Source organism: Podarcis erhardii, assembly GCF_964252035.2.
Source record: "Podarcis erhardii genome assembly, chromosome: Z".
NCBI lineage: Eukaryota > Metazoa > Chordata > Lepidosauria > Squamata > Lacertidae > Podarcis > Podarcis erhardii.
In genome coordinates this window covers 21,149,544-21,169,394 of record NC_138504.1, presented here as the reverse complement: position 1 = coordinate 21,169,394, position 19,851 = coordinate 21,149,544, and the positions used below count along the sequence as shown (strand labels likewise).

General features: G+C 42.9%; 1 protein-coding gene across 3 annotated transcripts in view; it reads left to right on the top strand.

The window, feature by feature from the left end:
* Nucleotides 1-19,851, top strand: part of LOC309333926 (connector enhancer of kinase suppressor of ras 2-like) — a 322,761-nt gene that overhangs the window by 193,872 nt on the left and 109,038 nt on the right. For all 3 annotated transcript variants that reach the window (XM_081847924.1, XM_081847923.1, XM_081847922.1), the window contains exons 9-11: nt 9,589-9,735; nt 16,300-16,433; nt 17,928-18,139. In XM_081847924.1, the coding sequence (XP_081704050.1) occupies nt 9,589-9,735; nt 16,300-16,433; nt 17,928-18,139 (493 nt within the window). The remainder of the gene's footprint in view (nt 1-9,588; nt 9,736-16,299; nt 16,434-17,927; nt 18,140-19,851) is intronic.

Genomic DNA, 19,851 nt, shown 5'->3' with positions numbered 1-19,851 from the left:
TGTATTTGTATGAACTTGATTGTTTAGTGCGGAACTTTGGAACTCCCTGCCTATTGATATCAAGCAGGTGCCTTCACTGTACTCTTTTCAGTGCCTGCTAAAAACTCTCCTGCTTAGACAAGCCTACCCAGATGCGTAGAAAGTTGAGGTACAGTAGTTTTAATCTCTTAGTATTTTAAATTTTGTAGGTTTTGAGTTTTTCTTGATATTGCAAATTGCTTTGGTCAAGCCATTGTACGGGGGCTATAAAACAGGCAAAGTTTACCTCCTCAGCAGTAGCTCATTTTTATTTTCAGAAAGGTAACCAATTTATGCCAGCTGCTGTTCACATTTTTCAAGCCAAAGTGTTGTCCCAGCAACTCTTTGGGATCCCAATATGGATACAGGCATATAATAGTGATTTAGATAAGATACACTCAAGTTTCTTGAGACATATCCTGGGGCTCCCAAGTTCATCAAGTATAAGAGGATGTGTGCTGAACTAGGTGTACACATGATGGTGTGTATACACTGGGTGTGGGCTAGCACTTTAAAATACTGGTTGCGTTGCTTCAAGTCTGCTTTCTGACTTAGGGACTCTTATAAATCCAGAGGGTTCCAACATTTACATAGCAAAATCAGATCTATTGGTATTGATTTTGAACTCTTATATATTTCAAGTGAGCAATATATTTATCGTAATATTCAAATCAGATTAAGGGACATTGAAAAACATAACATCGAGTCAGCTGTAAATAAAATTTGCTCTCCCAAGTTTTATGGTTTAAATATAACAGATAACAGGGTCACTTATATTTCAAATTTAATAATTCCAGTCCAACCTTTATGTTAGCCCAAATAAACGTTTCCCCCTCAGCTTTTGTCAAGGGCAGATATTACAACATCCCTAGAAACGAGAGACATTGCAGATGTTTTTTGAATGTGCTGGACACAGTAGAACATACTCCTTTCTACTGCCCATTGTACAAGCAGCTTCACAAACGCATGCATTACTCTTTTTGGGGTAGTCTAACATCACAGCACAATGAAAATATCAAATTTTATCTGTCTGACATTAACCTGGAAGTAACTGCAAGGGTGGCTGAGTTTTTATCAGTAGTATCTCTCTGAGTGGTGAATGGCATTATTTAGCAGGAAGAAACTTCCAATGAAAATCCTCATAATTACATGGCTGTTAATTTGTAAAAACAGTGGTAGCTCGGGTTAAGTACTTAATTTGTTCCAGAGGTCCGTTCTTAACCTGAAACTGTTCTTAACCTGAAGCACCACTTTAGCTAATGGGGCCTCCTGCTGCTGCCGTGCCGCCGGAGCACGATTTCTGTTCTCATCCTGAAGCAAAGTTCTTAACCTGAAGCACTATTTCTGAGTTAGTGGAGTCTGTAACCTGAAGTGTATGTAACCTGAGGTACCACTGTATTTTAAATTTTTATATATGAATGTTTTATGGTGGCTCATATTTGTACTGCCTAATAAAGGTTTGGCGAAGGAAAGTAAGTAAACTGCTTTGAAGGTTTATTTGTTTTCACAATCAAGTGATGTATAAATTTTATTAAATAAACAAACAAACAAACCTTGTAAGGGAGAGCCAGAATAATGAACTGATATTAGTTCCAAACACACAGTCTCTTGGAGCTCGTTCTCATAAACCTATGCCTGGGCTGCAAGTGAAACTCATATTATTAAATGACTGAGATTGTGTTGGCATCCATCTTTCTCAAGAGACAATGAAGTGTGCCTTCAGGGGTGAAGTTAACCCCCCCTTCCAGCTTCATATGGCTTCTCCCTGCCATCTGTTCTTTAAAAAACAGAGAAGTGTTCAGTTATACGAGCCCTCCCACATTCTACCTTGTAGTCACCAGGTCCACCTACCTTAGTAAGAACCAGAGAATTCTGGCTGCAATTCTCTATATCTGGGAGGACATCCCATTGAAAACAATATGATGTACTTTTGTTTAAATGATTCTTAAATGAGATGATGTTTGATGATACAGTTTTGTCTGTACCTAACCTCCAAGAAATACTGTGTCTGTTTTTTTGTCTCTGCAAAGCATTTCATTTTGACCCCAGAACATAAAGTTCCCTAGGCAGCGCTCTCTCTCTCTCTCTCTCTCCCCCCCCCCACACACACAAAATAAGGCATGAAATCAAAAGCTACTTAAAATGCAGCAAAAACAAAACCCGCCCATGTCCCCAAAGATGAAACATGAATTTTAAAACATCTGTAAGTCATGCAAACTGTATACAGTACATTATGATAAAGGCCAAGCTGAGCAGATAGTTCCACCTGGCACTGAAAAGACTGCAAAGATGGTGTCAGGTGAGCCTCCCCGTGAAGGTTGTTTCCTAACAGGTGCCATGACCAAAAGGTCTTCTCCCCAGTGGTTACCTCCTCACTTCATTCAACAGAGCCACCCAGAGTAGGGCCTTGAAACAGGACCTTAATGTTCAGGTAAACAAATGGCTTGCCGAAAAATGGTAAGAGAATTCCACCTTCCAAGCTGGCTTAAGGTGAAATCAAGCTATTTGTTTCTACCACAATAGGGGTGTGAAAATGGGTCTGGCTGCTGGGGCATCGTATGATGTCAGGTGACTTAACTTCAAAGGAAGAATCAGGAATGCACTTTAGGTGCAGTCTTGGTTTCCCTTTGCAACCCTGACTTGAATTGAGGTTGTGGCTGCAAATATCTGCACTGAAATTGGAGCTTACAGTCTATGCTGAATCTAAAGCTTTGCTTTTGGCAGGGGCTGTCCCTAGTCAGAAGGTCTGAGTAGAGCCAATTCCAGTGGAGCTGGAAGCCATAGTTTCAGCAGAGAACAACTCTACTCAGCAGCTCCCATTTCGAAGCTCTTGAGAGAAATCAGTCCCAGCGGAGCTTGCTTTTGGCACCAGATTGAAAAATAACTGAATGAAGCCCTGCCGTCAGAGGAACAGTCAAGAGCACATTTTAAGGCTCCTGTTTGTTCCCTTGCAACTGCAGATTTTTCTGCTCCACATCTGATGTTTTATGGAGCCAAGTGTGGGCCAGAGATTCTCCATCCCTGAAATATAATATGACTTTTTGAACTTTCCTTGTGGCAGCTTTCATAAATGGCTTCAGACATGTTTCAGTTTGGAGAGAGTGCCCCAAACAAAGAATTTTCAGACTTTGCCAAAATTCTAACTTTATCCAAATACCAGATGTGTGTTAAACCATTTGTGAGAGCTGTAGGTGCATAAATATCGTAAGAGGAATATAACCAGCTTTGAAATCTGCAAAATGGGAATTTTGAAAACTATCTGTGAGCCTTTGTAGTTAGAGGGTCTGACTAGAACCAGGGAGATCCAATTAAAATCCTCACTTAGTCATAGAGTTCAGCAAGTGACTTTGGGCCACTCACTCTCTCAACCCAACCTGTTTCCCAGGGTTGTTTTGAGGGTAAAAAAGCAGGAACCGCGTGTACTGGCTTGATCTCCCAAAACGCAGGATATTATCTATATGGTGGATTTTGGTTCCATTTGTTCTTGTGCGTAGAGAGTGCCCTATCTTTCTTAAATAGAACTCAGAAGGCCTTCATTTCATGCGATCTTGACACACAGTTCTTAAATTGCCACTCAGTCAAACTGAAGTAGTGAGGAGATAGAGAAGGCAGAAGAAGATGTTATTTCTCAGAGAATAATAGCAACAGAGTCTACATGTTCGTCAGGCAGCCTGATCTGGAAGGACTTAATGACCCACTCTGACAGCCTTTTGCTGTTGAGTGAGGGAGAGAGTATTCATAGACTCCAACACCCATCATCCTTCGGCTTCAACCATGGTTTGGACTGATGGGAACTGAGATCCAACAACTTCAGGAGGGCCACAAGTTCCCCACCTCTCACTGGTTTTCAATGGATGGACTGGAACACATGATCAATCATACTTTGACCTAACTATTTTTAGGAAAGAGAGGCAGAAGGAATAGAGGAAGAAGGAACAGGAGAAATAAATCAAGAGAATGAGGGGAAAGCAAGAAAAGATAAGTGGAGAAATATGATCATATGTGGATTATTTTAAAAGTTGACCTCATTTTTCAAGTTGTTGAAGGTGGATTCCAAAATTTGAAGACTACTACAATATACTTCTCTCTTTGGCCAAGAATGATTCCAAGATGATATCTCTGACATTCTGGTCTCCCAAACCCAGCAGGGGAGCTATCCAGCAGTATAAGCAGAAAGAGGGTCTACTACTTATCACCTGAGGAGCTGTCCAGAAGATCATTGAACTAGGATCACATATATGGCAACTATAGCATTTGCATCTTCCAAGCATCAGCTGAAGGTTTAAATTAGGAAGGGGAACCTGTGTTCCTTGAAATATTGTTTGACTCCAGGTATCATCAGCTCCAAACAGAAAGGTCAGGAATGATGGAATTTAGATCTGGAGGGTTTCAAGTTCTCCATTCCTGGTGTAAGCACTCAGGCTTCCTACCCTATCATTGTCTTTGTGAGGCCCTGATCCTGACCATGCTGCCTTTTTCTGAAAAGGCCACGGACCTGGTATGTTTTGTGTTGACAAATAAGCACAGCATTTTCAGGTTCAAGCCTGAGTTCAGGCTTCCTGCCATTGCTGTTCCTGAGGACCCAGTAGTGATGATTGCAAAGAGTCCCAGAGATAGATGATTCCATTAAGGTCACATTAAGCCACCTGATTCTGCTGGTTCCTTGAGTGGGGGTATTATTCTGAGCTATGGTCTCAGGGTGCTGAATGCTCTGTCTCCCTAGTCCTGATTCATGCTGGGACTCATGACTGGATCCACATCTGTGGAGCTCTCCTCTGAGTTTAACACAAGGAGGATGCAAGTCCCAACAATGACCTTCTCTGGTGTGCCTAGCAGCTCTTAAAGACAAATTAGTTCAGTGTTGGTGCTAAGCCCAATTTCAATTCTCTGTCCAGTATTCTAGTCTGCCATGATGTCATCTTACTATTTTTGCCTAAATGTAATATCTCAGCAATACCATCGATAACGTCCTAAGAGCTTTCCATCTTATCCTGCTGACATTCAGGGCAGGCTGCCCTAAATTGCATATATTATTAGTGTTTTAATGGTTCCCTCATTAAGGTTTCTCCTTAGAGCAATTTATCTTCAGGACATTAATTATTTAGCATTATTTTGTGAGAAGGAGCTTGCGAAATCATCAAGGCTCCTGGATTTTTTAACGTTTGCCCCCAGCTTCAAAATTGCATCTGGTTCTCTCAGACATGATCAAACATTAAGAAAATCAGACATTTCTGAATACACATCTTGAAAATACAGAGATGCAGAGGAAGAAAAAGGAAGATATTTTAGAAATAAACTGGAGGTGAATTTATATCTAAGGACATTCTCTAGGTGAGAAGAAATCACCTCATAAAACTGTTTAATTTATGCCTGAAGGAAGAGAAGAACTCTTGTATGAGTTAAATTAATATTAATAGTAGTGGAAGCCTCTACCCATATACTCAGAAATAAGTTCTACTGTGTTTTTGCAGGGGGGTGTTACTCCCTGGTAAGTGAGTTCAAAATTGTAACCTAACCCTAAATTCTGTTTTTAAAAAACCCTTCCAGAAAAGGCTGAATTTCAGCTGTGCACTCAGGATACTATCTGCTTTATCAGTAAAGAAATTGCAAGCCAGAGCATTCGTGGAGGGCTGCAGGGTGGTAATAAGGAGGTCTTCCCTTCCCCTCATGCTTCAAAGCACAGGTCCTCAAGAGTGTGTCTATTTCTGTCCATTAGAACATAAGAACCTAAGAAGTGCTTGCTGGATCGTGCCAATAGCCCATCTAGCCTTCATCCTGTTCTCACAGTGGCCAGCCAGATGCTTGTGTAATAATAATAATAATAATAATAATAATAATAATAATAAAATTTTATTTATACCCCTCCCTCCCCAGTCAAGACCGGGCTCAGGGTGGCTAACAACCAATAATAAAAACAAGTTGATTAAAATACAATTTAAAAGATTAAGATACAACATTAAAACATTAGGGTGCAGCCTCTTCACAGGAGGAGAAAGGAAAAAGAAAGAGGGGGGGGGGGAATCAAACTGATTCTAAGCCAAAGGCCAGGTGGAACAACTCTGTCTTACAGGCCCTGCAGAAAGAAATCAGATTCCGCAAGACCCTGGTCTCATGAGACAGAGCGTTCCACCAGCCGGAGCCAGAGTTGAAAAGGCCCTGGCTCTGGTTGAGACTAATCTAACTTCCTTAGGGCCCAGGACCTCTAGGATGTTGCTATTTATGGACCTTAAGGTCCTCCGTGGGGCATACCAGGAGAGGCGGTCCCGTAGGTACGAGGGTCCTAGGCCGTGAAGGGCTTTAAAGGTCAAAAGCAGCACCTTAAATCTGACCCTGTACTCCACCGGGAGCCAGGGCAGCTGGAAAAGCACTGGGTGAATATGCTCCCATGGCAGAGAACCCGTGAGGAGCCTCGCTGCAGATTTCTGCACCCTCTGGAGTTTCTGGGTCAGCTTCAAGGGCAGCCCCGCGTAGAGCGAATTACAGTAGTCAAGCCTGGAGATGACCGTCGCATGGATCACTGTGGCCAGGTCGGGGCGGGAAAGGTAAAGGACCAACTGCTTGATGCGGAGAAGGTGGGAAAATGTCACCTTGGCTCTTGTTGTAACCTGCACCTTCATGGAATAATAATAATAATAATAATAATAATAATAATAATAATAATAATAATAAATTTTTATTTATACCCTGCCCTCCCCAGCCAAGACTGGGCTCAGGGCAGCTAACAACCAATAATAAAAACATTGTAGCCAAAAGAGGCTCCAGGAAGATAGCTTTGTTCAAGATAGCTAAATAAATAACAGCAAATAAGCCTAATCACTGATGTGGCAAATCCTTCTGCCCTGTAGTAGCCAGTCATTGAGGAATGGACTTAGGTGCCTGAGCAGCATAAGCCAAGAGTTAGGGCTGTGTCCTATATGAGTACTCTACCTCCATCTACAACAGGTTTGTTATAAATTCCTTTGTCTCACAGAAGCCATGCAAATATAAAGGGGGGATGCTTAAAATGGGCCATAAAGGTAAAGCGACCCCTGACCGTTAGGTCTAGTTGTGAACGACTCTGGGGTTGCAGCCCTCATCTCGCTTTACTGGCTGTAGCTCAGTGGTAAAGCCCTCCTTTTGCATGCAGAAGGCCCCAGCATCTCCAGGCAGAACTGGGAATGTCCACGGTCTGAAATTCTGAAAAGCTTCTACCAGTCAGTGTAGGCAGCACTGAGCTAGATGGGCCAATGGTCTGACTTAGTGTAAGGCAGCTTCCTATATTCCTAAGGCAATGTGAAATACCCAGGCCACTGCTGCTCCTACATGCTCCATTGTCCCTTCTCTTGAAAGCAGGCACTTTAATGATGTTGTTTTTGTTTAGTCGTTTAGTCGTGTCCAACTCTTTGTGACCCCATGGACCAGAGCATGCCAGGCACTCCTGTCTTCCACTGCCTCCCGCAGTTTGGTCAAAACATTAATGATAGGAGGGGGTTATAGCTTGGACTATGCCCATTCAGTCTGTGGCAACCCGTGTTCCAAATAGCTTCACATTGCAGGAGGAACCTCCTTGCATGGCTCTCATGCCACAAAGTTAGCTAAGAAATAGCACTCTGGGTAAGCATGGGTGGGAGGGAGTTTAAAAAGCTCTAGATGCTAAATGTGCGTGCCAAATGCACAAATGGGTGACTGCTTTATCTGTGCAATAATCGGGAGGTACAAAATCCTGCTTATCAAGGATGGAAGGAACATGTGGCCTTCCAGTTGTTGCTGTATTAAATCTCCCATCATCCTTGACTGTTGGCTGTTTTGTCTGAGGCTAATGCGAGTTGGAGGAACATCTGATGGGGCCACAGGTTCCCCACCTGCTGTATATGAATTGCATTCCACACCTCTGAGTGTGGAAACTTGTGTAGCCAAAAATGGCACTCTCTCTGCAAAAGACGGTGGTCTTGGCAGGCTTAGCAAAACCCCAAAGTTTGACCCAAGCTGGGGTTTTAAATCTTGCTGATAGCCTTGCCCCCAGCTGCATCTCTCTCTTCCCACCACTGAAATCTCAAATGGCACCTGTGGAAATAGTCTGGGAAGAATTTTTTAAGAGGAAATAAATCTATTTATTTATGCTCCATTTATGAGTTTAGACTGTTTGCTTCGGAGCTGTTTCAAAACATTGTTTAAACATTGCATTTTACAAGCCGGTGCCATGTTTATTCATGAGAACAAAGTGGGGTGCTTTTCCTGTGTTCTTAGCAAGGCAGAGCCCTCCGAAGAGAAATGCAAAGGAGAGTTTTTTTAATGCTTAAGCAACCATGGAGCACCTCTTAGCTGTTTTAGAGGGGTAAGGCAAACGTGTGGCCTTTGTGTGTTAGTGAAGCTTTAATTTCAGATGGTGGTTATAGCTTGCAATGACTTAAGAAATGCAGTTCCTCTCTGTGGAGTGTTCAGTAACTCAAATAAATGATGTTTTATCTTTAATTAAACACCTTGAAGAAATTGCACCAATATTGTTCTACAATATGCTAGCAAACTTCCCTCCCCCCATCCCCCATCATCACCAAATTAACAGGTTCCATTACAACAGCCAGGATTCATTTTGTAATTATTCTGAAGCTGCTGTTCTATAATCCCCCAGTGAAACACAGTGATACTTCAGTAGAAAAGATAATTAAAAGTAATAATTCAGTTTGTTTAGAGGATATAAAAATTAGAGCAGTGCATCAGTGTCTTAAAAAACACGTTTGTGCTTTTTGGAATATGATATTCTATCACTGAGTTATTATTGAAATAAGAGCACCTATCATTACCTTTTTAGTTGAAGAGAAAGAAGCAGGTGGTTACATCCAATTTCTACAGAAATTGATGGGTGCAACTAACTTAGGTCTATTAATTTCAATTGGTCTATTCTGAGTAATGATGGGCAAATCTGTCAATTTCGGTTTCTCATTTTTTGAATGTTAAGATCAATTGTTCACATTTCCACACCAGTTTGCAGCTGTTATTATTATTTGTGATTGGGGGAGTCCGCATGAGAATTTATTAAAATTTTAGTGTATATTTCTCCTAACGTGTATACCTTTATACATAATTTTTGCAAAACAGTGTTCCTTAACATAATGCATTTTATATGGTATTTTCAATGATAGATGCCTTTTAATGCATACTTTACCCTAGTATATACATTTTTGTGCACATGTACTTCACTGGAGAACTGTTTTGCAAAATTTGGAGAAGTGTAAATTTCAAAAAGATGGTTGTGGTGTTGTTGTTCATGTATAGCTCTAGAAAGTGTGAATTAGGTAGGTTCGCCTGTAAATGCAAACTAAATTTGAAGTTATCCCCACCCTAACTCTGAGTACAACTTTGTTGGATATAACCCAAAATGGTTTTAACAGAAATGCTACCACGTCTGTTTCTTGCCAAGAATGATAAGTACTATTTATAAGAGAGAAAGATAGAAAGAATGCTGATAATAAGACATCCCTTATTCGCCATACAGAAATCTGAACGAAATACCCTTAACCATTTTGGGAAGATAAAATGGAAAAAGAAAAAAAGAAAAACCTTTCAAAATTCCATTATGGGATTTTTCTCCAGGTTGGCTGGCAGTTAAAGAACCTGGTAAATGCATTGCGTGAAGACCCGAACGGAGTGATCTTAACCTTGAAGAAACGGCCTCAGAACACCCTGGTGTCTGCTCCTGCTCTTCTGAAGAATGTGAGGTGGAAGCCTCTTGCCTTGCAGGTAAGGCAAACCTGGCACTGCATTTCTGTCTGGTAAACACTGTTTAATGAAGGGCCAAATCACTATAGAGTCCTCTCTTCTTTCTGGTATTGGGGAGAGAACAATGGTGCCTTCAACAGGCCCGGTGAACAATTGCACACATAGCAGCAGCGATGGCTTGACATATGTAGCCTTCTGGGTTTGGGGGACAGTAGTGAAGGGTGCCTGCTGGAACTGGTAGGGCGAAAGACAGAAAGGACAACAGAATATGGAGCTAGGGCCAATGGCAGGCAGAGCCAACTAATTCTGGCTTTGGCCTATAATATCAGTGGATGGGTGGGACTTTCTTCTTATATCAAATGGCTTACCTAAACAGCCACCAACATGATTTTTAACAGTGCAGCCCTACAAATCTCTACTCATACATAAATTGCACTGAGTGCAGTGGGATTTACTCTCAGGGAAGTGTGCGTAGGATTGCAGTCCTGATGTATCTGAAGGTGGAACTTCTTGGCTCCCATCCTCGGCAGCCGCTATGCTCTCCCAGCTCAGCAGTGACCTGCAAATTGAGAGCAATGCATTTTCTGAGAATTGTTCCTTTGAGAGGAGAGGACATAAATCTAATGACTTCCCCTTCATATCTTTTTATTATTACCGGGATTCCAAATGGAGGGAGAGCACAATTACAACCACCACATTTTCTGCTCACTGCCCTCAGCCAAAGCGCTACGCATTCATTGGGATCTCTTGGGCAAAGTCAATACTATCAGGCCAAATCACTCTCTCTTTCCATCATATCACCGCTATTCACTCTCCTCATTCACCCCTCCCGCTGCTGCCTTTTTCCCATCTACACTTTTCAAGAAGAAATTTAAAAATCCCTTTTGGATTTCACAGCCTGCTTGCTTTCATGATTTTGTTCCAGAGGATTATGAGTTTGAAGACAAGTATTAGTCGTTTCTCAGTATGAAAACAATTGAAGCTATCATGAGTTATTGTTGGCCTGGTGTTGTTTTTTTCCTCGCCTGCTGGGGTTGCTGGAGCTTTCTGCGTGATTTGGAACAGGCAGCTCAGAGTAATCCAGCCCAATACATTTTGTTGCCTTAAGGCAGGCAAGATGGTACCTCCCCATCCCATATACAGAAGCCAACTTTGCTGGCTGTTGGATCTTGCTTCAGCCCTGGCAACAGAGCAGAGTCCAACTTTGCACCCAAGGGCAGCAGAGGAGATTAGCCCATTAGGGCAAAAGGGGCACTGCCCCACCAACCTCAGAACTGATTCTTCCAAGTCCAGCTTTCTTCCTATCTACAAAGAGTTCAGGGGTTGGTACTGGCTGTCTTCATCCTCCTCCTTAGTCTCAGCTTTGCCCTTTTAGAACTGAGCAGGGAAGAGGATGGGGACAAAGCCAGAGTTTGTTGACACTGTTGTTATCACTGGTTCCACCTACTGTTGGCCTCTCTGCTTTTCACCCTACCAGTCCCAATGGGCACCATTGGAGGGCAAGCATGCAGTCCAAAACCTCACTGCTTCTTCCAACCCCACAGTAGTTTCCTAATAGTAGGGCTGGCCCTGATGGTATACAAAAACGCTGGCTTGAAAAGGGCCAGAACACACGGAATGCGAAATGCATGAGCGTGTTCAAAAGTCCAAAACTTTGTAGATTTTCACAGTAAACAAAAATCACCTCCTCCTTTCTTTTTACTGGAATGCTTCAACATGGTTTACATACATAGAGCAAACATGGTTGTGGTTTTTTGTTTGTATGTGAACTGCTTAGAGATTTGCATTATGTTATTAAAAAAAAAAAAAAAAGAAGGAACCATGTGCTTGACATTCCTGTCTGAGCTCTTTTTGCTCACTGGAACAAAAATCACCTTTAAAATAAATGGTTGTATCCAGTGTTAAAGGTAAAGGGACCCCTGACCATTAGGTCCAGTCATGGCTGACTCTGGGGTTGCGGCGCTCATCTCGCTTTATTGGCTGAGGGAGCCAGCATACAGCTTCTGGGTCATGTGGCCAGCATGACTAAGCTGCTTCTGGTGAACCAGAGCAGCGCACAGAAACGCCGTTTACCTTCCTGCCGGAGCGGTACCTATTTATCTACTTGCACTTTTGACATGCTTTCGAACTGCTAAGTTGGCAGGAGCAGGGACCGAGCAACAGGAGCTCACCCCGTCACAGGGATTCGAACCGCCAACCTTCTGATCAGCAAGTCCTAGGCTCTGTGGTTTAACCCACAGCGCCACCCGCGTCCCTATCCAGTGGTATCCAGTGGTATCCAGTTTTAGCCATCCTTAAATTAGACCCTTTGAAGTTACTGGGCATGATTAATTTAGGCCCATTAATTTCAGTGGGTGTACTCTTGAGTAAAACTCAGTTTGCAACAACCCAGAATTTCTGGGTGGTGGCAGAGCAAGAGCCCTCCTTTCTGTTGCCCTGTGGTTAAGGATCTGGAAAGGAGTAAAATACACACACACTTTCATTGCACTGAAAGTGGTTGCTGCAGAGTGAAAATGTATTGTGGTATGCTCTCTGTTGAATGACTGATGCTTCCATTGTCATCACGGTTGTAATAGCTGAATGAGTGAGTGAGAGTTTATTTAGGAGATTTCTCAAAAGTAGGGAATATTTTCTCCTTAAATGACATGCTTTGTCACTCATCGTCAATTTTTCTTTTGCATTTCAATGCGGTGTGTGTTATATACCAGCCACATGGGACTGATTTAAAGCAGCAACATTGGAGGCATCTCCAGCCAATGAGTGCTGCCCAATTTTTGGGCTTTTAGGAGACAGGATTGCTTGACATCTCTGCTTGACAAGAAGGGGAAGGTAGGTGGAGCAACACATGTAAGCTTCACCTTTGCACAATAGGCTAGTTTCTACAAAAACCACTCTCTGTCCTCCATCTATGCAAGTAAGAGGCGTTATCCATTCCAAGGACATATACTAGCCATGCAAAAACACTAAAAGGGGGTTTGAAGCATGTCTGGTAAAGGGTGTGACCTGGGAAGAAGGGGGGTGGCTGAACAGAGGACATGGCCTGGGGACAGTCCCAAGGGCCAAATGAAAAAGCCTGGAGGGGTGCATTTGGACCTTGTCCCTGTCAGGAGGAAAGGTGGGACATAAATTGAATGAATAATTTAATTAATTAATAATTAGTGATTGTGGTAAATATTAGTTGATTGCATTATGCTTGTTGTTGTAAAGGTAAAGGTACCCCTGACCGTTAGGTCCAGTCATGGACGACTCTGGGGTTGCGGTGCTCATCTCGCTCTATAGGCCAAGGGAGCCGGCATTTGTCTGCAGACAGTTTTTCTGGGTCATGTGGCCAGCATGACTAAGCTGCTTCTGGCGAACCAGAGCAGCTCACGGAAACACCGTTTACCTTCCCGCCGGAGTAGTACCTATTTATCTACTTGCACTTGACGTGCTTTTGAACTGCTAGGTGGGCAGGAGCAGGGACCCGGCAATGGGAGCTCACCCCGTCGCAGGGTTTCAAACCGCCAAGCTTCTGATCGGCAAGCCCTAGGCTCAGTGGTTTAGACCACAGTGCCACCCGCGTCCCATGCTTGTTGTTGTAGTCAGCAGGAAAATTCAAATATGAAACCATCCTTAGATGGTCTGTTCAATAAGCAGTGATGCTGCCTGCATGTATGAACTGGCCCTCAGTATCTGTGTAACAAAAGCCACTGAAGCGAAGCCCCTGAAAGATCTTTCTTGGCCCCATCTCAGCATTTCCCATCAACGGTTTGGCTTTGCCACAACATTCCGCGAATCAGCAGAAGGACGTTATCCTGTGACACTGTTTTATTCTGCTGTTGCCAGCTTTTAATTAGAACACATGGCAGTCGTGCCAGCCTTGCTGTGTTCGCCCCCAGTGGGCCTTGCCATATGTGAGTGGTCTACTTTCTTATCAGAACCCATGTGGGTGTTTGAGATGGCCTCATTTCCTTACTGTTACTGTTCAGAGTCCCCCTCCCTGCCAACTACTTGCAGCACTGCTAAATACTCATTCATTCCTCAGCTTTATGAATATTTATGGTTGAGAGCTGTTGATTACTTCATTGACTTACTGTGCAGCATTGTAGCATCAACACTGACTAACCTAGGGCTTAAAATAAATTAACCTAGGGCTTAAATTAATTTTTTGCAAAGTATAAAAGCAACATATTTCAAATGCAAGTGGTATCTAAATACTCATATTGGCAGGAATGTATTTATGAATTAGACATGCTGTATTGGAGCTTTGTGGCTGTTTACCAGTTCCTCTGAAATACTCAAGAATAGTGTCAGGCTCGCTGGAGCATTGAATCTGTGCTGACTAACCTCAAGGGCTGTTAGATGCCCAGGAAATGGTTCAAGACTGAGTCCTGACCTGCTGTATTGATAGTAGGGATGGGCGGATCTATCAATTTTACATTTCTTACTTTTTCACTGTTAATTTCAGTTCCTCACATTTCAACAGCAATTTAGAATTATTATTCTTAATTCAGCATTTTAGTGTGAATTTCTCCTAATAAACACATTTTTAATGCAGTTTTGACTCATGGCTTGTCAACACATCTGCTTGTTCTGTGTCTGGAAAGTATGTGTTCGATACGTTTTCCGCTTGCCCATATTTTTTAGGCACGGGTCCTGCCTTTCCCCCACCACTTTCCCCCATACTACATATTTGTATAAAATTTTCATATATGAATTTATATGTCTAGATGCCTCTGAGAAATTAAGACAGTGAGTAGTTGGAGTCTCATCAGTACTGCACCTTGCAGTACTGAAACCCAGCTGCCCTATAAGCAAAGCTTAAAGAACAGGAAATGGGCAGCAGGTCTGGGGCCCATCACAAAAGTCTCAGGGCTTGTGGTCCCTGGAACAACCCTTAACAATACCCCTTCCTTTTCCTCATGGGAGGAAACTGGATGGGTAGTGGGAAAACTGGATAGTGACACACAGCCAAGTAAGAACTTGTGACCTGCCTTGGGAAATTAATTTTCTCAGGGCTCCCCACACAAAAATATTGCTGTTCCCTTAAGAAGGCTGACAGTTGCAGTTTTTCTCATCCCTGTTTAAGCCATAAGGTGAAAAGGAGAAATGAAAGCTAGCTAATTATGAACTGAACTCAAACTTGTGCTCTACTTATAATTAGCCTGGACATTCTGAGTCATGTGCATTTTTAATTGCAATGGCAAAACATATACCTCTTCTGAAATGCTTTGGATTTTATTCTGACCTAAAAATGATGTATTTAAGTTGATCTAACAGGCAAGAGGGTGGTAACCAAACAGAACTCAAGAGGCTAAAAACATTAGAAAATATTTATTTTGTACGTATAAAAGGAATTTCTTTATCTTCCTTCCTTCCTTCCTTCCTTCCTTCCTTCCTTCCTTCCTTCCTTCCTTCCTTCCTTCTTTTCCTCTCATTATTTCCTCTCTTCTTCCTCTCTTCCTCTAACTTTCTCCTCTTTTCTCTCTTTTCCTTTCCGCCCCTTTTTTGTGTTTTGTGCTTTTATCTAGATTAGTGTTTTACTTTTGACAAAAAAATATACTTGGTATTAATTTCTGTAAACCTTTTTTCTAAATTCCAATAAAATCTGTTTCTTAAAAAATTAAATATTTATTTTGAAGGCAGCAGCAGAAAGCAAGTGAACACATAACAGCTTATGTGAGATACGAATGTAATGACATCAAAGAGAAATCAGCACATTATACATGAATGAATCTTGGGGAAGGGAGAAATATGGAACAGCATATGCAAAAAAAAAAAGATTATAAGGGAGAGATTAAAGGGGAAAAAAATAAGGGGGATATAGGGCATGTCATGATAAACTATAAAATGCTTCTCCTACACCTCCCCACTCCCCCTTTTGTTTTTTTGATGAGGTTTTAATTAAAAAGTTAATAATAAAAGTATAAAAACACATAATAAAAATAATATTTTTAAACATTTTAAAGGTCACATTTTATAGGTGCCATGACACACTTCAGGGCACGTTGGGTCTATTACGTTTTATCCTGTTAAATCCCCACTGCTTTTCCATAACTTCTTTGGTTAGTTGAAGCCCCCTGGCCACTGCAAAAGGTGCTGGTACTCTTCACTGGAGTCTGCCATCAGGGGGCAAGGTAAAGCACTGGTGCAGGGGCATCTGTGCTCAGGGTCAAATTGCAATAGGTAAGTCGTTGTTTGATTTGATTTGCTCCTTGAGATTTCATAATGGGAGATGGCCTGGATTGAATCTTGAACGTTATCCATGTTACCAGCGATTTACTACCATCAGTAAGGTGTTATTTAAAAAAAAAATTTAAAGCATGGGAGATTATTATTGTGGTGGGGTGGAAAGAGAAAGAGTGGCCTTTGCTATTGTGCCATCTTCTTGGAGCTTCCAATGCTTCTACTAAATAGAGTAATTTCTGCAAATATCTTTTGGGGAGAAATTCTTGTTGCAGCCAATTTAGGAGAGAGATTCCAATAAGTTGCTGGTGCCTGCTGGGGCAGTGAATATTCCAGTTTTGTTGCATTGGCAAAAAAGAAGAAGAAAGGGTAGAACTGGCTAGAGTATTCATTGTGTGCTCTCTCCTTCTCTCTCTCCAGCCTGTTATTCCTACCAGCCCAACTAGCAGTTGCACAACACCAACCAGCACGATGGGCATGGGCTCAAAAATGGACACCTCGACTCTCCAAGATGTTTTCATCCTCTCCCCTATGTCAGGACTCTATGGCCCCAGGTATCCCTTGCCCTTTGACAATAATCCTGGCTTTGCATAGCCATAATTTCAGGCTAGAGAACAGAAAGAGTCTCTCTTTCTATCAGGCTTTCTCCCTTGCAAGTGCACTCGTGCGCACACGTAGAGCCATTAATTCAAATGCAAAAAAAAAAGGTCACAGCAATTAGTGCATTGGAGCAGAGAATACTCTTCCCTGTCACTCTCCTGTGCATGGTAGAGAATGAGAAAACCCTGCGCTCCTGTCCTGTCTCTGATGCCACTGAACATTCAAGTGTGGGCATAACTAAGGCATGCATGTTTAAAATCAGTGGGCATATGTCCAGACCACACAATCAATATCCCAGATGGAATCTGCAATTCGACCCCACGATATGGATGCATGCATATCTGCCCAATTTCAGGGAGTGCGTTCCTCCAGATGTAGTTGCTCCCATGCATCCCAGCCAGCATGAGCAGTGGTTGGGGTTGATAGGAGCTGGCAATATCTGGAGAGCCACAGGTTTCGCACTCATGTTTGAATGTGAATCCAAATGTACGAGTCTACTGGCACTGGCCATAAGACAGTGTGCTTGATGGGAGGCGAGTGAAGGGGCCTTTCCATTCCCTGAAACATGTAAGGAGAGAACAGGTAAGTGTATCATCCAATCTGTCTTAGGACAGAGAAGGTTTGCTATCATGTGAAGGGATAGTGTGGCTTAATGGTTTGAGTGTTAGACCAGGACCATCCTGTGTACATGCAAATTTAAAAGGGGAAACGCTTAAAATGAGGGAAGGGCTGTAGCTTGGTATGCAGAGCAGATGCTTTAGCAGTGAACATCCTAGGTTCAATCTCTGGTGTGTCCAGGTAGTGCTGGGGAATGTTCCTGCATGGAAACCTGGAAACCTGTTGCTGTTTCATAGAATCATAGAATTGCAGAGTTGGAAGGGACCGCAAGGATCATTGAATCTAACACCCTGCAATGCAGGAGTCTTTCACCTAATGTGGGGCTCGACTCCTAAAAATCTGCACAGAAATCCAAAGTTAATGAATAAATAAATATACCTCCAATGCTTTCAGGGGTCTGCAAGCACTGCCCTTGCCCTCTCAATCCTACCCCCCATTTTTAAAGCAAAATCCAAAATACAGCATCAAGCCAACCGCAGCCTAGAGCAACTAACCCACAGGACTCCCTCTCCACCACTGGATGTCTCAAAGGCAAGCCATTGCTTCCCCCAAGTAGAAATGATCTGTCACCATACCAGGCTTGTATTTTCAAGCACCAGTCATTGACTTTGCACCTCTCTTTGTTGACTATTTTAGGACTAAATAGGAGACCAATGAGAACCCCACATGTGCTTTCTGGGGCAGAGCAGGATACGATCTATAATAATAGTGCAGCAATATATGGCATGCTTATTCTTTGTACTGGATGGGAAAGCATAGGTTATCTCTCTGCAGCTTTTCATTACTGATGCTCCTCCGATTTGCTGTTTTGCTCATTTCTTCCCCTACAGAGATGATCTTGGAATGGTTTCTTGTGATGATGTCAGCAAGTATGGCGGTGGAAAGTCTGGGATGAAGGGTTCTGAGTCTCCCAGCTACTTTTTGGAGCACGAAAGCGGGAAGTATTACACATTAATCGAAGGCGAGGGCCACCCAGTAAGCTCTGAATATGAAAGAGGGAGAGCGACGGGGGTGCGACGAAGAGAAAAGACACCCACACATGGTACACTTTCCTTTTGTTTTCTTGTTGTTATTTCATACAATGGTAGGCCACTTCACAGCCTAAGTTCAGCTGGGAAACTGAGGCCTTATTCTGAATGGCCATGATGGAAAATGGTGGTTTCCTAAGGGTGACCCACACCCCAAATCTGGGTTTCAGCACACAGCCATGACAGCTGATTACTGGGCAATACTGCCCAGAGAAGGTTTGTCCATTAGGGCAAATGGGTCACTGCCCCACCAACCACAGTCTGTCCTCAGCCAGCCCCTACAACCAGTCCAGTCCAGAGGATGGCACTGCCTGTCACCTTCCTCCTCCTCCTCCTCGGTCGCAGTGCAGCCTTTCAAAACTCAGCAAGGAGAAGGATAGGGGCCAATCTAGAATGAGTCAGCTTTGCCTGGCTCTGGCCCTGGCTCTGGTGCTACCCATGGTTCGACTCCCTGCTCAGTGGTCACCGGCCACCACTGATAATGGCCAAATAGGTGGCCAAATAACCTGGCCTGGTATAAGGCACCATCCTAGGCTCTCCAATAGCTTTGCGCAAGTGATGAGCCCTTAGATGTTTCACTAATATCATTATTCCAGTTGTGGGAATCTCTTCCATTTGAGAAGAGGATGAGGAATGGGAGAGGATAGCCATTGTTTCCTTTTCAGACACAGGTGTCCAACTTGTGCAAGCATTAATAAACATTGCTTATATGATTGCAAAGAGGTTTCACTTGGACAGGTTCTGAAGCTGATTGGTAATCGATTGCCAAGAAGTGCTGGCCTGGAAACTCATTAGCTTTTGCTCCCGGTCTTTACTTTTTGCATGGCTGTCGAAAGAAATGACAATAAATCGGATTCTGAGAGATGGATGTCTTGTTGACGCACCAGGTGACCTGTTGGAACTTGTACAGTGCACAGAACAGTTTCTGTTCCAGTGCTGTAGTGGCTCCCTTGCAATGATTCGTTTAAGTAGCTCAAACTCAAGGGGGGCAGATCTATCAATGCCTGTCAGGTATGATAGCTAAACGCAGCCTCAGTGTTTAAATGCAGCATACTGCTGAGAGGTAAAAAGGGAATGGGCATCTCTATCATGTCTTGCATATCAGTTTCCCAATGGCATCTGTCTGACTTCAGCTGGGATCAAATAAGTCCTTAGTTTGAGCTCAAGTCCGCAGCTCATTGTCTGACCACATGGCTTTGCATGAAAAAGGTCCTAGATTCAATTTTGGTATCTCCACGTAGGAGTGGAAAAAAGCTACGGTCTGAAATCCTGGACAGCAGCTGCCAATGGGTGTAGTAAACGATACTGAAACAGATGGACCAATGGTCAGAGTTAATGTAAGGCACCGTCATAAGTCTGCATTATACTGAGTCACACCATCTAGTTTAGAATTACCAGTCACCAGATGTTGTTGGACTACAACTCCCATCAGCATTGCCAATGGTCAGGGATGGTGGACACTGTAGTCCAAAACATCTGGAGTATACCACGTTGGAGAAGACTGCTGTATAACATCAAGTCTCCCAATTAGCATGGCATAGGGTACAGTGTGTTGATATTGGAATGGGGACACCCAGGATCAAATCCCTATTCTGCTATAAAACATATTGGATGAACCTGGGCTAGTTGCTCTCGCTCAGCCTAGCCTACCTCCATAAGGGTATCAGTGAGGGGAAATCTTACATACATTTCCCCTGAACTCCATGCAGGAACAACAGGCTTGAAA